The following is a 17,970-nucleotide window of genomic DNA, read 5'->3' as shown; positions in this document are numbered from 1 at the left end:
AGAGTAGAGCGTCCGAGTAGAGTAGAGTAGAGCGTCCGAGTAGAGTAGAGTAGAGTGTCCGAGTAGAGCGTCCGAGTAGAGTAGAGTAGAGTAGAGTGTCCGAGTAGAGCGTCCGAGTAGAGTAGAGTAGAGTAGAGTGTCCGAGTAGAGCGTCCGAGTAGAGTAGAGTAGAGTGTCCGAGTAGAGCGTCCGAGTAGAGTAGAGTGTCCGAGTAGAGCGTCCGAGTAGAGTAGAGTAGAGTGTCCGAGTAGAGCGTCCGAGTAGAGTAGAGTAGAGTGTCCGAGTAGAGCGTCCGAGTAGAGTAGAGTAGAGTGTCCGAGTAGAGCGTCCGAGTAGAGTAGAGTAGAGCGTCCGAGTAGAGTAGAGTAGAGCGTCCGAGTAGAGTAGAGTAGAGCGTCCGAGTAGAGTAGAGTAGAGTGTCCGAGTAGAGCGTCCGAGTAGAGTAGAGTAGAGTGTCCGAGTAGAGCGTCCGAGTAGAGTAGAGTGTCCGAGTAGAGCGTCCGAGTAGAGTAGAGTGTCCGAGTAGAGCGTCCGAGTAGAGTAGAGTAGAGCGTCCGAGTAGAGTAGAGTAGAGCGTCCGAGTAGAGCGTCCGAGTAGAGCGTCCGAGTAGAGCGTCCGAGTAGAGCGTCCGAGTAGAGCGTCCGAGTAGAGCGTCCGAGTAGAGTAGAGTAGAGCGTCCGAGTAGAGTAGAGTAGAGCGTCCGAGTAGAGTAGAGTAGAGCGTCCGAGTAGAGTAGAGTAGAGCGTCCGAGTAGAGTAGAGTAGAGCGTCCGAGTAGAGTAGAGTAGAGCGTCCGAGTAGAGTAGAGTAGAGCGTCCGAGTAGAGTAGAGTAGAGTAGAGCGTCCGAGTAGAGTAGAGTAGAGCGTCCGAGTAGAGTAGAGTAGAGCGTCCGAGTAGAGTAGAGCAGAGCGTCCGAGTAGAGCGTCCGAGTAGAGCGTCCGAGTAGAGTAGAGCGTCCGAGTAGAGTAGAGCGTCCGAGTAGAGTAGAGCGTCCGAGTAGAGTAGAGCGTCCGAGTAGAGTAGAGCGTCCGAGTAGAGTAGAGCGTCCGAGTAGAGTAGAGCGTCCGAGTAGAGTAGAGCGTCCGAGTAGAGTAGAGCGTCCGAGTAGAGTAGAGCGTCCCAGTAGAGTAGAGCGTCCCAGTAGAGTAGAGCGTCCCAGTAGAGTAGAGCGTCCCAGTAGAGTAGAGCGTGTCCCAGTAGAGTAGAGTGTCCCAGTAGAGTAGAGTGTCCCAGTAGAGTAGAGTGTCCCAGTAGAGTAGAGGGTCCCAGTAGAGTAGAGTGTCCCAGTAGAGTAGAGTGTCCCAGTAGAGTAGTGTCCCAGTAGAGCAGAGTAGAGTGTCCCAGCGTGTCCGGGTGGTGGTGGGGGGGGGGGAGCAGCGTGTCCGGGCGGCGAGGGGTAGCAGCGTGGCGTGAGGGAGCAGCATGTCTGGGCGGCGGGGGGGAGCAGCATGTCAGGGGGGGGGGGGAGAGTAGCGTGTCATGGGGGAGTAGCGTGTCAGGGGGGAGTAGCGTGTCAGGGGGGAGTAGAGTTTAATGGAGCAGAGTGTCTTAAAGAGGAAGATCAGAGTGTATTGTCGTTGAGTGTAGTGTGGCCAGGAAGTGACGTAAAGTACATTGGTGCAGAGTAGATTGGCGTGGAATGCAGTGGTGTAGAATGTATTGGTTTTGAGTAAACTGGTGTAGAGTGCAGGGACGTAAAGTGGCAGTGACTAGAGTTGTGCAGAGTAGTTTGCAGTGGTGTAGGTTAGATTGTTTTAGGATAGAGTGAAGTGGAGTGGTGCAGGATAGAGTGGAGTGGTGCAGGGTAGAATGCAGATGGGTACACTGCAGTGGTGCAGAATAAAGTGGCGTGGAGGGATGCAGAGTGGAGTGGCAGACTGCAGTGGCACAGAGTGGAGAGCACTGATGTTCAGTACAATGGTGCAGAGTGGAGAGGCATTGAGTTCAATGGCAGAGACTGCAGTGTTGCAGAGTAGAGAGGTGTAGAGAGGTGTAGAGAGCAGTGCACAGAGTACAGTGGTGCAGGGTAGAATGCAGATGTGTACACTGCAGTGGTGCAGAATAAAGTGGCGTGGAGTGATGCAGAGTGCAGTGGCACAGAGTGGAGAGCACTGATGTACAGTACAATGGAGCAGAGTGGAGAGGCATTGAGTTCAATGGCAGAGACTGCAGTGTTGCAGAGTAGAGAGGTGTAGAGAGGTGTAGAGAGCAGTGCGCAGAGTACAGTGGTGCAAAGTAGAACAGAGTGGCATGGAGTGCAGTGACGGAGCACAATTGTGTAGAGTGGCAAAGAGTGCATTGATTTGGAGTACAGTGATTTGGAGTGCAGTGGCGTAGAGTGCAGTGGCGTAGAGTGCAGTGGCGTAGAGTGCAGTGGCGTAGAGTGCAGTGGCGTAGAGTGCAGTGGCGTAGAGTGCAGTGGCGTAGAGTGCAGTGGCGTAGAGTGCAGTGGCGTAGAGTGCAGTGGCGTAGAGTGCAGTGGCGTAGAGTGCAGTGGCGTAGAGTGCAGTGGCGTAGAGTGCAGTGGCGTAGAGTGCAGTGGCGTAGAGTGCAGTGGCGTAGAGTGCAGTGGCGTAGAGTGCAGTGGCGTAGAGTGCAGTGGCGTAGAGTGCAGCGGCGTAGAGTGCAGCGGCGTAGAGTGCAGCGGCGTAGAGTGCAGCGGCGTAGAGTGCAGCGGCGTAGAGTGCAGCGGCGTAGAGTGCAGCGGCGTAGAGTGCAGTAGAGTGCAGCGGCGTAGAGTGCAGCGGCGTAGAGTGCAGCGGCGTAGAGTGCAGCGGCGTAGAGTGCAGCGGCGTAGAGTGCAGCGGCGTAGAGTGCAGCGGCGTAGAGTGCAGCGGCGTAGAGTGCAGCGGCGTAGAGTGCAGCGGCGTAGAGTGCAGCGGCGTAGAGTGCAGCGGCGTAGAGTGCAGCGGCGTAGAGTTTAGATTGCAGTGGTTACGAATTTAAAGTAGAACAGTGTGACGTAGAGTGGCACACAGTAGCGCAGCGTAGAGTGTAGTGGCATACACGGAGTAGAGTGGCACACAGTGATGCAGAGCGGAGAAGGGCAGAGCGGAGAAGGGCAGAGTGAAGCAGGGCAGAGTGCAGTGGCATATAGTGTAACGTTGCAGGGTAGCGTGCCATAGAGTGGCGTGGAATGAGTGGTACAGAGTAGAGTGCAGTTGCCTAGGCTGGAGTGGTGTAGAGTGCAGTGGCGAATACTACAATGGGGTAGAGTGTCCTGACAGAGTAAAGAAGCGTAGAGTGTAGTGGCGTAGAATGCATTAGCATTGAGTGCAATAGAGAGGCGTAGATTGGTGCAGAGGCATAAAATGCCATGGCACAGAGTTGAGTGGGGGAAAGTGCAGTGTTGCAGAACAGGGTGTTGTAGGGTGTACTGGTGTAGAGTGGAGTGTGTTGGTGTAGAGTGGTGCAGAATAAAGTGATGTAGAGCAAAGAGTGTTGTAGAGTAGAGTACAGTGACGTACATTGCAGTGGTGCAGATTAGATTTGCGTAGAGTGTATTGGTTTTGAGTAAAATGGCATAGAGTGCATTGGCGTTGAGTGCAGTGGTCTGGAGTGCAGCAGCACAGAGTAGATTTCAGTGGTGTAGAGTAGAAAAGTGTAGAGGGGAATAAAGTGGCATAGAGTGTAGCGGTGTTGTGTAGATTGTTTGGAGGGGAGTGCAGTGCAGTGGCATAGACTGTCGTAGAGTGCAGTGGTGCAGGGTAGATTAGAGTAGATTGGCGTAGAGTGGTGTACAGTACAGTGGCATAGAGTGCAGTAGTGCAGAGAAAAGTGGCATAGAGGTGAAGTGGAGTGCTGCAGAGTAGAGTGACGCAGAGTGCATTGGTCGAGAGTGGTGCAGAGTAAAGAGGAGTAAAGTGCAGTGGTGTACAGTTGAGTGATGTGGTGTGTAGTGGCATAGAGTGTTTTGGCAGAGTGTAGAGGCGCAGAGTGTAGAGGCGCAGAGTGTAGAGGCGCAGAGTGTAGAGGCGCAGAGTGTAGAGGCGCAGAGTGTAGAGGCGCAGAGTGTAGAGGCGCAGAGTGTAGAGGCGCAGAGTGTAGAGGCGCAGAGTGTAGAGGCGCAGAGTGTAGAGGCGCAGAGTGTAGAGGCGCAGAGTGTAGAGGCGCAGAGTGTAGAGGCGCAGAGTGTAGAGGCGCAGAGTGTAGAGGCGCAGAGTGTAGAGGCGCAGAGTGTAGAGGCGCAGAGTGTAGAGGCGAAGTGGGGGGTGGAGTGCAGTATTGCAGAGTAGACTGTCTTAGAGTGCAGTGGTTTATAATAAAGTGGCATGAGTGCTGTGGCGTAGAGTGGCGCACAGTAAAGGGATGTAGAGTGCAATGGTGTAGTGATACGTAGAGTGCAGTGACATGGAATAGAGTTGTGTACAGTACAGAGGTGCAGGGTAGATTGGTGTAGAGTGAATTGGTTTTGTGTAAAATGGTGTAGAGTGCCTTGACAATTAGTGCAGTGGAACAGAGTGTAGCAGAGTACAGCAGAGCAGTGTGGAATGGCGCAAGGTAGATTTCAGTGGAGGAGAGTGGCGTAGAGTGCAGTAGTGCAGAGTAGATTGCAGTGGTGCAGACTGCAGTAACAAATTGCAGTTCTGTACAGTGTAGTAATGTAGAGTGAAGTGACAGAGAGAAGTGGCGCAGAGAGAAGTGGCGCAGAGAGAAGTGGCGCAGAGAGAAGTGGCGCAGAGCGAACTGGTTTCGAGTAAAATGGTGCAGAGTGCCTTGGCAATTAATGCAGTGGCACGGAGTGTAGCAGAGTACAGCAGAGCAGAGTGGAGTGGCGCAAAGTCGATTTCAGTGGCGTAGAGTGCTGTAGTGTAGAGTAGATTGCAGTGGCGCAGAGTGCAGTAACAAACTGCAGTACTGTAGAGTGCAGTAACAGAGTGCAGTGTCGTAGAATGCAGAGGTGCAGAGTAGATTAAAATGTATTGGTGTACAGTGCAGTGGTGTAAAGCGTTGCAAAGTAGAGTATAGAGGCGTGATGTGTATGGGTTTTAAGTAGACTGGCGTAGAGTGCATTGGCGTAGAGTGCATTGGCGTAGAATGAAGTGGCAGAGAGCAGTAGAGTGGCGCAGAGTGGAGTATAGTCGTGGAGTGCGGTGGTAGAGAGTGCGGTGGCATACAGCACAGTGCTGTAAAGTGTTGCAGAGTATAGTGGTGTAGAGTGTACTGGTGCAGAGTAGATTGGTGTAAAGTGCACTGGTGCAGAGTAAAGTGTTGTACAGTGCATTGATATAGAATGTAGTGATGCAGAGTAGAGTGTAGTGATGCAGAATAGAGTGCCGTGGAGAATTATGGAGCTGCAAAGAGTGCAGTGGTGAATAGTAGAGTACAGATTAGAGCGCTATAGAGTGTATTGGCACAGAGTGCACTGGTGTACAGTGGAGCAGCGCAGAGTGCAGTGCTGCAGAGTAGTGGGGCAGTGCACTGCTGTAGAGTAGAGTGGTGCAGTGTGCAGTGCTGTAGAGTGGCGCAGGGTGCAGAGTAGAGTGGCACAGAGCGAAGTGCTGCAGAGTAGAGTAGCACAGAGTGCAGTGCTGTAGAGTAGCACAGAGTGCAGTGGCACATAGTAGAGTAAAGTAGGATAGAGTGCATTGGCAGACAGAGTGGTGTAGCATAGAGAGGTGCAGAGTGCGGTGGTAAACCGTAAAATCAAACTCTCCCTTTGCGAAACCTATATAGCACTGCACATATAGAAGCCCCCGGCATGTCAATCAGTCATCAACCGTACTTTGTAATAACATTTTACTGACTAAAACGAGTACGACGCGAATATATAGCAAATGCTCAAAGCTTTAATGATGCGATGCTCAACATCAATACATATATAATCTTCTTGTGAATGTATGTATTAACAACAGCTCCGGAAAATTTTAGCATTTAAAAAACACATGATAAATATCAAACAAGGTCTCATACACACATTGTCAAACAACCCCAATGCAGCGTAAATAAAAACCAAAAAGGAAAATATCTAAAAACAAGGTAGAAGAGAGTAAGACAACAGAAATCAGTCTATTTTGCGGATGCCAATCCACTATACTCATCGACAGGGATCCATGATGTCTTAGAATTCTCATCTATGGTGTATCAATGTTAATTTGATTACTATTACTATTACTATGTTGTCGCGTTTTGGTGGAATTGTAACTTTTTACCACCTTCTTAAGGACTGTATAGATAATTCGGTCTCCCACAGACATTCAGAATACACAATGTCAGTCAATAAGGCCAAATTTTCTCAATGGGGGCCTTCGTGAGAATATAAAAATCTCATATTCCGTAATCCTCTTTTAAGAGCCAGGAAAACACATGTATCTACATGTATATGGATCAGCGACTTTCAGACATGTAATAACGTCAATATGAAACGTTTCAGCAGATACCACAATTAGGCTGTATGTAGAAGGGTATTAGTACTCCTTTTATTTCATACTTTCCGTCTGCACATACAGAGTGACCTTTAGATTTTGGCATGTAGGGCATATTTAAGGTCCACGCCGCAGATAAAGTGGCTGTCATAAGGATTCTTTTCCGGTAGGATGCACGGTGGTGTAGAATAGAGGGTTACAGAGTAGGGTGCATTGGCTTAGAGTAGAGAGGCCTAGAGTGAAGTAGAGTGGTGCAGAGTAGAGTCCAGTGATGCAGTATGGAGTGGCATGGAGTGGTGCAGAGTAGACTGCAGTGGTGTGGTAGTACACTACTGTTGCAGACAACACATCTTCGATTGAAATGACCATTACATTTGTACAGTTATACAATGTTACTGCTAAGAGTGAACGGTGCACAAATGTTAATGTGTAGATTGATTTGTTTTGATCGTATTAAAATATTTGTTTCTACCACACTTCGGAATTACCCAAAAATGTGCTTCATTTGTGGTTTTCTAATTCGGATATATTCTAAAATATCTGCAGATTTCATTTAACAACATTTAAATTTTGTTGTGTGCTTGAAAAAACCCATAATGTAGTACAGCCTTCTTCAAGCACCCCCCCCCCCACTACCTGGCATGATTATCACATAAATCCTCTCCCTTTCAAGTCAGAGAAAGAAAAGTAAAAACCAAGCTCCCTGGAATACAGAGCGTAACATTTGCCCTCTGTCTTTGAATGGACAGCAAATGTGACAAGATAAGAACAAGATTTAAAAGGCTGTTTTCAGAAATAGAGCTCTGGTGAATGAATACAGTAAATATAGTTTGGGCAATGGAAGGGATGAACTCAAGCTGGGCAGCCTAAAACTGAGCTAACACATACAAAGCAACCAAATGTGAGCTACAACCCACAAAGTCAATCGTAAGCAAAGTGCAGAATGCATTTCCAGGGAAGCTTCCAAATGCCCCCAAGATGTAATTAGCAAACCAGACACCTGCGATGCATGCTAGGCTGCGACTTTAAAATTAGAAACAGTGCAACTGTGTCAAGATCCTGCAATCTTTGGATGCAGCCTGACAAGAATCCCCAGCAAGCATCACCTTACATCACTGAACAACGACATAATACTTAAATGTATGAGCGTGCAATCCAGAAGCTGATGTACCATGACATTCTAGAATATGTTACTTGCACTTTACCTGTGTGGAAATAGAAGGCTACTGTATCACAATTAAATCTGATAAACTACTTTGAGAAATGTTGGGGTCTAAAAAAAACAATGGGAGTTTGTGGAAACTAATCCTGTGATTTTAAGCTAACTAAATGCTGACTGTTTATCCCGGAGACTTTCGCAATTTTGGGCAACATCGGCATAAGATAAAAATATTAGGTGGAGCAGTAGGGGTTAGCTTTCATGCCAGTCTCTAAAGAGCAGTCTAAAGGAATTTAAATTTTCTACTTGTGAATGTCCGCATGGAAGCTTATTGGTAAAAAAAAAAAAAGGGAAAATATTGTACTAATTCATAAGTGGTGGTATGGGATTACCATCTAAATAATGTGTAGGAGTTCCGGAAAAAAGAGAACGTTTGAATGAATTTAATTGTCACACTGGATTATCCATTATTTTCCACGGCAGCATTTTACCTTTCTACTAAATCCTTTAGCAGTCATACGGGAGTATGGTCTCATGCAGTCAGACAAGAGAATCCAATCATGATACTGGGACCATGAGTAAAACTTTCTCTAGTACCCTGCACGGAGTTAGTTGTGAATCATTCACCTCAATTTATATTTTGGGAGTGCAGTAAATCCTAACAATAAGAACTAGGAAGGAACACAGGAATCTAGGGTACTTGGTTTTGAAAGGTTGTTCATGTTGGAAAGTGCTTTTAATAGAGAGCTGAAAAATTGATTATCTTTGATAACCTGCAAGGGATGGTTAGTGCATGTTCAACTAGAAAGAGATGAGGGAGTGGTCATATCAAGAAATAACTTGTAGTGTCTGAAGAACAGCTGCAGAATGTTGTCCTCAGAAAGAGTAGGCTGCATTGCCAATAGAAAGCACAGATGGTCTAGGTTTGCACAAAATCCCAGGGCACAAACGTTGGATGTGCCCTGTGAGTCCCTTGCTCATTGCACCATCAGGATTCAAGCAAGCCGGGCCGAAGACGGCTGTAATGCCAGAAACCGGCCCCCGGAAGCTTGTTTCCTTCCCAGTGTAAGAATTGGCTTTTGTAGTCTGGTCTGCCCTGTTCCCATGATGCACTGGGCCAGGGACAGACTAATTTGCATACAGCCAGGTTCTGAAACTGGGATGGTGCAATGAGCTAAAAAACGGTGTTGGATCTAGCCCTAATCTCTTGACTGGGTGAGAGTACTCTGCTTAATTCAGAGACTCTGTCCATCACCACCCCTTGTTGTAAATAGCATTGCCAATAGAAAGCACAGATGGTCTAGGTTTGCACAAAATCCCAGGGCACAAACGTTGGCACCATCATCCAACCAGAAGGTGAAGTTGCCCAAAAAGAATGACGAGCAGGGTTGTACGGTGGGAGGTTGTAGTTATTGTCCAGATCGGTGCGGTTCTTTTAGTGGCGGGTACAGAGGAGCTAGTGGCTTGGTAATAGAACCAGATTAATTATGTAACAAGAATGGTAACATTTCAATTGAATATATCCCAATCATACTATATCGCCTGCGTCCCTACTGGCATTCATGGTATGGTATCAAATAGGGTCACTATACTAAAAAACAATAAGTGTGTAAAGAAAGTATCCATAAAGGACAAGATATGAGGAGGACTGGGAGAAGAGCAAGAATTGTTTTTATTTTGTTTTGTAAATATTTATATTGTTTAAGTTTCACAGATTGACCTCCGGTAATTAAAACATTCCGCTACAACATGTAGCAACATTCTTTGTCCTGTTTCTTACATTCATAGTGTACTGCACATATGCTCCTGCTTCGGATTAGGTGATGTGCCATCTTGTGCATCTTACAATTGTCTCGACACATCGCATACATCTCGTTACACCCTTTGTCGTACAGATTTGCTACATAGTGAGCATCATTCTAAATCTTGCTTAGCTTAGGTGCATCTGACATTGTACATTCGATAAAGGAAGGAGGGAAATAAAACATGGGAAGACGGGGTACAAAACTTGGAAAAGAGCTGGAATAAACCTGCGTGGCTATTAGTATTGGTGTATGCGCGTGTCATTTACGGTGCCCTTCCTAACTTCTGTGGTGGTTAGTGACTGGTGCGTGTGCGCTCCTGGATTGCCATTGCACAGTGTGAGGACGAGTCCAGTGCCTATTGATGGCTTAAGGATGGTGGACACATGCAGGGAGCTACTCCCCCGGGTCAGGTGTTTGCAACAGCTGGTCTGGCTGATCGGCATACTGACGGTAGCGCCGCCAGAATCGCTTCCCAACTTGTGGATATAGGTATTTTCCTGACGCCCATGGTTTCCTCACGTTGAATCGCTATACCTTTGGCCCTGGCCCATGCAAGAGTGGAATGCCTCCATGCCTGTTTGTGCGAGGGGGTCAGGTGCTTTCCATCTTTTTGTGATTAACCTCTTCACTGCCACCATGCCCATGTCCAGAAACCTGGAGGTGACTTTAGTGCTTCGTGTCCCACGGAATGTGTAGTAAATAAGTTGGCCAGTCAAAAGGTATCTCCCTATCAGTGCAGGTGTGGAGCGTGCTCTCTACCCCCTCCCAGTACGCGCTCAGACTGGTGCAGGCCCACATCATGTGCACCAAGTCTGCATCGACAGTAGCACGCCTGGGGCAGGCTGAGTCGGCATGGTGAAAGTATCTGTTGATGTTGGCTGGTGAAAGGTACGCTCTTTGTGTGATGTAGTATTGGATTTGGCGAAATCTAGCATTCCTGGGGATTTGAACTGAGATGGCCAGCGCCTGCTACCACTCTATCTGTGAATTGTCTGCCCAGATCGTGTTCCCATCTGTGTCGGAGAGGGCCTAAATTTACCGCTGCGTGCTGTCACAACGAGGATGCAAACCAATGCATCAGGTGCCTACCATGTCCCATGACATGTATATATTGCACAGTAAGATGCGTTTGCTGTTCAGTTGTAAGGTCTTCCCATTTCACTGAGAGTATCGCCATCAATGACCGGTGAAAGAGGAATTGCCCTGCAGAGTCCTTTGTCAGCAGTGCAGTGTAGGGAATAAGCGAGCCTTCATGATAGAGATCCCCTGGGGGTTTGCACACCCGCAACGTGCCAGTGCTGCAGTTCAGCAGCAGTGAGTGTTGCTCGGCCCGCAGGGGCACCCTCCAGAGGGAGCGTGAGGGCATAGGACATTGTTCCCCGAGTTAACTAGAGGCTTCTGTGGTAGCACCTGTACGCTACGTTTAGGAACCGGGGTACAGGAGGCCGCACCCGCGTGCCGGGGTGGAAGAGCGCAAGAATATGGGAGAGCATGTACGAGGGGCGTGTGGTCGCTGTGTCATTGCGCTGACGGTCTGCCATCCATCTGGTGATCCACTGAAGTTGGGCAGCCAGGTAGTAATGCATGAAGCAAGGCGCTGCCAGGCCTCCCTGATCAATGGGTAGATATCGTTTTTTTTCAATCGGCACTCTGTGCCGATTGGGGCCCCAGATAAAGTCTCTGGCCATCTTTTCCAGTGCGGCAAAAAATGAGGCGGGAAATAGATGGGCAGATTGGCAAAGTAGTACAGAAATCTCGACAGAGCCACCATTTTGATCAGCGCTACTCTATCAACCACAGCGAAAGGGAGTGTACTCCAGAATTGTATCTGGGATCTCACAGCCATCAGCGCTCAGCCTAGGTTACCGTAGAAGAGGTCCAGCGGCTGGCGATACACTTGTATGCCCAGGTATCAAAATGTGTCAGCGTTCCACTGTACTTTCATGCCATTGAGTATGAAGTCTGGGTCGCGGCAATTCTTCTGAAAGGCATATAGTTTAGATTTAGCGACATTTACTTTTAACCCGGATATAGCTGCGAACTCCTGGAGGATTTGGGCTAGTCGGTCTGGTACTTGAGTGATGTCTTTTAGGTAGATTAGCAGATCGTCGGCGTACAGGGACACCATGCGTGTGCCATCGCCCAGCAATATGCCATTGTGTAGTTGTGTTCTTAGCGACTCCGCTAGTGGCTTCATAGCGAGCTCATAAAGAAGAGGGAACAAGGGCAGCCCTGTCTCGTCCCCCGCCGCACCGGGATGGCAGCCGAGACGTATGGCCCCAGTTTTACTCTGACCAAAGGGTTGGTATAGAGTAGGCGGGTCAACTGTAAAAATAAATAAATCGGGGCCCAATTTATATTTCTCGAAGGTTGCAAGCATGTAATCCCACTCAAGAGAATCAAATGCTTTCTCAAGATAAAGTACTAGGCAGCCTGACCTCGGCCATTCGCTAAAGGAGTAGGTTGCGATTTGAAAAAAGCGACGCAGGTTTCGGGATGGCACAAAGCCGTTTTGGTCCGCATGCACCAGGTCCTGGACTGCCAGTGCTAAACTGTCCGCTAGGATTTTTGCTAAGACTTTGTAGTCAGTGTTGAGCAGGGCAAGGGGTCGATATGAACCCATGCTGTGAGAAGAGCAATTATTATGCAATCAAAATTCGGCTACATAAGGTCTGTCCCATACCGTTTTCTCTATTTAACTACTCACTCCTATTGTCACTTTTCCCAAACATTAACTAGACATCTGTGAGTGCACTGGATGCGCTTGGCATTTTGTCTTTTACTTTTTCCCCCCTTGACCCCAGTGCCCTTACATATGGATTTATATTACCTATTCACGATAAGCAAACGATTTATTGTATATAATTGGTCAAATAATGTTGTTTAATAAAATCTTTTAATATTTATTCTTGTGAATGCCTTAGCACTGTGAGGAGAGGTGTAGAATCCTGACATTTGACTTCCCTGATCTAATTTCTCTTTCCCACAGTCCCAGTGGGCTGGATATCTTAGACCCGTTGCAAGCACTTTTACATTGCTGTCTTAGCAGAGCATAAGATTCTGTTAGTTGGGTAAACAGCCTAAAATGTCTACCGACCCATATGGGAGAGTTTCTATTGCCCTGCACCGGAATACATTGAGGTGCACAGTTCACTTTATCTGCAGGAGAACGTTTAAACATTAAAGCTACCTTGCAATTGGGGAGCAGTTTTTTCACGTAAAAAGAATACTTATGGTTATATGTCAGCTCACGTTACCTTTGCTGCAGCACCAATCTAGCTTCTTTCTCTTTGAGTGTTTTTTTCAGTTCAGTAGTTCTTGAAGGTCTGTAAAGATATTTTCTTTTCCCAGTACATTCATAAGACCAGTGTCCCATTTCCAAACACTTTTGGCATCGTACATGCTGCTTGTTTGCTTCCCTACAAAGAAAATATACAGTAATATTCAGAGCACTAGCTTCAGGTTCAGAAATGCATCTAGTCAACTTATGCAACAAAATAGAAGTATATACACACAATGGAAAAGTGATTTATCTGCATCAAACTAGACTGCACACAGCACTGTAAAGCTTAACAAAAACATTTACGTTCTCCTGCGTGAGCTGAAATACTCATTTTACTTTTGCCTGTTCATTCAGTCATTACTTCCATGGATGTCATTCTCAAAGCATCAGAATCTGGTGGAGGTACAATTAATCAATCCAGCAATTTATGAAATATCCTTTGCAAAAAGACCAGGAAAAGAAAATCTGAGCAGTGAATATGAAAACTAAATGCCTTATGAAGCCGTGATTTATCCTGCTTTTCTGGTACGCCCCTTCATTTTTGTCCGTTTTGTATCAAGCGCATTGAGGCAATTGTAAAGACACAAGTAGACACCACCAAAAAGCATAAATAAATAACTAAGCAGGATGCTACGATAGCGCTGAGCGATGGATGGATAGACAGATCGGTAGATGGATGGGTCGGTGGAGTGACTGCTTGCTGACTAATGTGTGGGTGTGTGCATATATTGGTGGAACAGCAGAGGTACACAGGCCTAGATTTTAAATACATTTTAAATAATAAAACTGCAAATACAATTTAGTATATTTAAGTAGCCGGTAAATTGTGTGTAACTAAGAGTAGTGTGTACATATACGGAAACTGTTAAATGTATACTTATTTATGCCCAGATGTCCCATTACCCACGCCAGTCAGTATCACAGATGAAGCCCACAGATTGTAAACAACAATTCTTTGAGACAGTGCCTGCCCCCGATTGCTGTAAATGGCTTAAGGCTCCGCTAGTTGGTTTCAGACGCATCAGTTCCACTGCTTTTGCAGTGGCATCAGTCATAATATTGCTGCCAGGTCTGGCCGGAGGCATGGAAAACAAGCATTTACAATGCAATAGGTCTCGCAGTTGTTAGAGTTTGAGCTATTGGCATTGTAAATGGCAATGTCTTTTATTTATGTGTTGGTTTTTAAAACATAAATAAAAGGCATTGTCATTTACAATGCCAATAGGTTAAACTCTCGCAAATGCGAGACCTATTGCATTGCAAATGCTTTTTTTTTTATGTAGTTGTCTGTGAAGTTCCACTTGCAAGTCATGGAGCACGCCCAGGTCAAGCAGAATCTGTGGTGATTCTAGACAACTGAAACAGCCAATTGTTTTATGGCCATTTCTTGCAGGGGCTTCACAAAAAACAACTACGAGGACTGACAGGGGAGACCCCTCAGCAATCCTGCATATTAATGTTTTAGGAGAAAAGATAGTTGCAAAAAACATACTAGGCGTGACCGTCTGGACAAGATTGGACAAAACCAAAGAAAAACAGCAGTCTTTTCCACGTTTGGGGTGTCTTTAAAGCCCTAGCCTAGCAACATTTTAACTGCACTCTGCACTCTGCACTCTGAAACTGCACTCTGAAACTGCACTCTGAAACTGCACTCTGTAAGTGTGCTTACCCCTCTTCTAGTGCACTTCCTCAGAGGTAAGAAGCACTATATACATTCAGCTACAATACAATACACGCCTTTCGCGAAATTATTTCCTTCCTTTGGATGTCTGCCCTGGACTATATATATATATATATAGAGATATATATATATACTACGTGTAGAAAACAAAAAAAAGCTTAACACAAAAAAGAGACAGGACGCTTTATTACAGTTTTATAAACATCAACTTTATCGACTGTTAACACCTCTCTTGGATCCGAAAAACCCAAACAGGAAATCACGATGATCATCACAAAATATGTAATTGCGCAGACAAAGCTTGAGAATACTTTCATCGTTAATAGCCCATAGCCAACAGCAAGATCTCAAATACTCTGTACCCAACAATACCTAGGGTACACTGCTAGATTGATTTAGTATGGCACTGGAAGGGGAGGTGTGTGTACGAGGCCTATCATACTGTCTTCATAAATGTAAAAAGCCTACCTGTTGTGCTGTTCGGTAACTTTGCCCTACGGCTCCGAGAATATTTGCTGAAAGAACAAGCGGGAGGCGGCTCGGGCGCAGCACGTCTTCCGGAGACGTGCGCGTCCACAGAGCTGAGTCGGCTCGTGCACAGGCCAGTAGCGGCTCGTGCACAGCTCTAGACTCCCTTGCCAGTGAACACGGCGACTATAGAACTCGCTGGCGGGAGCGCTTCGCGCTCCAACGCCAGCTCGACCTAAAAACCCTGGTATTGCAATTATTCTGCTCAGTCATTACTGACTCAAGAGTCCTTGTGTAGAAGTGGGCCTAGGTGCTTTGATTGTCAGTAGCTGGAAAGGCTGCTGTGACTTGGAGAAGCATGGCGGGCAACAGTCCATATGCACACACTATGGAGTATCTTTTATTGAACACAATTGTTTCCTTTATTTGACACTTCTCAAATAAACTACTCTTACAACAAAACGCATTTAAGTGAACTGATTTTAACTAGGCAAATACATGTTGGTTTTGGCAGCAGGAAATGTATTGTTTTCACTAAAATGAGTACTACAAGAGATCTTAGCTGCTTTTTACAGTTTAAAAAGCTAACACTGTTCATATGCATTTTGCTTTCATTATTTTTATTTGTAATGTTAATTTTCAGTCAGTCAGTCAAATAGGCTTTATTTCGATAAAAACATATCTTTAAAAGCAATACATACAATAGGATAAAAAAGATAAAAGGCCAAACATATACATGCAATCATAGCTAAGTGTAAATAGAATGGCAACAATAAATTACCTAAGACGATATAACATAGTGACCAAAATTAAACAATTTCATTGAGCCTTTTTGACCTGATCACCAAAGCCCAACCTAAAGACTTTGCCATGCCACATACAAACAAGGGGCGGGTATCGAACTTCAGAATTCGCAGAGCCACAATATAATTTCTGGTACCCAGCTCCTTGCACAGGGGTTTCAGCCACCTGTTAATTTTTAAAAGGGCTTCATTTTATAAGTCACTGTATTCAATGCACAACGGAAAACACAAGCACTCTTGTGGAGTGCTCAAACACAAAGAAAAAAGTAGCTCCTAAAACGGGAGCACGGGATGTACATAAGTACATGGTTCATGCTCTTGGGAGACGGCTAAACACAAGAGGCATGATGCATGCATGCCATGGACAAACGGGGACAAAGGATATGAAAGCGATGGAGTGAGCAAATGATAAGCCTATGGGCCGTGCTGAAGCCCACAGATTGTAAACAATATGTCTCTTCGAGTCAGCAAATTAACTAAAAAGCAGGTACTATAGGCCTCTCTAGGATAAGGGGAGATCTGATCACAAAATGTAGACTACACAGACAGGCAGATCTTGTGTTTAGCATGACACTATCTGCATCTTGTTCAGTGTCATAGAATTGAACACCTGAGTCACAGAAGATTTAAAATGGAAAAATTATTAAGTATATTTTGTAATGCTTTCAACTCAAAAACAAGAGGGTTTGAGAAGGCCGGCAAATAAAGGGTTGTGATGTGAAATCATAGATGTTATTAAAGAAGCTTAGAACAGAGTGCTCATATCAAACGTATTTTTGCCCCAAAAGTAAACAATGTTTTTTTTTTCTAATGTAGTTACCTCAAAAACTATGTAGATGGCTTTTTAAAATATAATTATTGGAAAAGACTTCAGTCAAGTGCACCTTATCTAGGTAGATAAAACTTTCATCTAACCAAATGTTTTCAAAGAAGATTGAAAAAGCTCACTCAAGATACGAACAGAATTAGTTTTAGAAGAAGCCTGGCTGTAATCCATCCAGGACAGAAAAAAATCCCTTTATTATCACACATTTATTGTAGCACCCCAAGGATTTATTGTTTTAAATTTCGGAGAATGGCAGATTTGTTTCTTAAGACAATATTGGTTCTGTGCTTTCGTCAGACCAAGCACCCTTTCTTAGGGGTCTGGAATGATTAAGCAGATCAGGCAAGGAGGAGACTTAATAGATCGATTTTAAAGAAAAATAAAGAATTTCTAGAAATAAAAAAAAATATATTGAATTATAAAAATGGGTGTTAGAAAGATTCACATCCCGCCAGATGAGGTAAAGGAATACAAATGTTAAGATGATTTCAAATTGCTCTACAAAGAAAGAAAGGGGCAGATTACTAAAATTTTAAAAGCGAAAAAGGGATGTTAAGATGCAAAAAAAAAAAGCTACAGGAAAAATAGTTCAGGTGATCATTTTAGGAAACTCTAGGTTGCAATACGGATATAAGCAAACATATGCAGATCAGGTTGAGTTGCCCTATTCAGAACAAACATTTCTTTTAATCAGTTGCGAAAGAAGGGATATTGATAACATATAAGCGAAGATAATTCAAAGAATATTTCTATTGTTCTAAGAATTGCCCAGCCAAAAAGCCTTTTGGCAGATGCACCAGTATAAAGACTGCTTCCAAGGGTTTTTTCAGGAGAAGCTATAGCCATCCAAAGTGAAAAATGACCTTGAGGAGATTCAAGATGTTTTGAAGGATTTTAACATACACAATTATCAGGTGTGGAGGTTGCTTCCTTGGATACAGATCAATTATCAAGAGATTGTCGATGTACTTCAGAAATGTAAAATTTGGCATATCCTCTGTGCTAAATAGATCATCTAGATAATTTTAGCCTGCATGCATAAACGAAAGTTTTATTTCGATGTTTTAAAGTGAGGTCCTTCCACCTTCAATGTGAATGGCTTTAATCACGCGTATATGAACAGATGGTAGAGACTTATGGGATAATAGAAATGGTGGTATCAAAATACTTTTGTTGGTACTTGCACCACATCTGAAGAGTAATTAGGAGGGTAGAACTTAAATGTGAGACAAATTGTGTACAGGGTAGACAAAGAAGTATCAATTTCAGACTATTATGGGACTGATACGCGTAGCACAGGAAGACAAGAATTTATTTATGACAAACTCTTGATAAGAGAAAGACACTTAATAGAGTTTAAATGCCTTATCATCTAGCAGTACTGAGCCAGTTTAGATTTTGTGAAGAAGTGTGTTCAAATAGAGGATATAAAATGAATTTATATATTTGTTATCTTACATAAGGAATGGGTGGTCAGTCATGGACAAAAAAGGAATGCAATATTTGGGTAACATCATACTAACAACATTAAAGAAGCAGTTTATTTAAACCTAAAGAGAACCACCGAAAGTTTTGAATT

General features: G+C 45.0%; 1 protein-coding gene across 2 annotated transcripts in view; it reads right to left on the bottom strand.

Annotated features, from left to right (window-relative positions):
• ZCCHC10 (zinc finger CCHC-type containing 10) overlaps positions 1 to 17,970 on the bottom strand; it is a 173,788-nt gene that overhangs the window by 75,270 nt on the left and 80,548 nt on the right. For both annotated transcript variants that reach the window (XM_078653081.1, XM_078653082.1), the window contains exon 2: positions 12,588 to 12,749. In XM_078653081.1, coding sequence (XP_078509207.1) covers positions 12,588 to 12,749 — 162 coding nt within the window. The remainder of the gene's footprint in view (positions 1 to 12,587; positions 12,750 to 17,970) is intronic.

This window comes from Lissotriton helveticus, chromosome 7 (genome assembly GCF_964261635.1).
Source record: "Lissotriton helveticus chromosome 7, aLisHel1.1, whole genome shotgun sequence".
NCBI lineage: Eukaryota > Metazoa > Chordata > Amphibia > Caudata > Salamandridae > Lissotriton > Lissotriton helveticus.
Note: the sequence above shows the minus strand (reverse complement) of the source record. Positions and strands in the feature narration are given on the sequence as shown.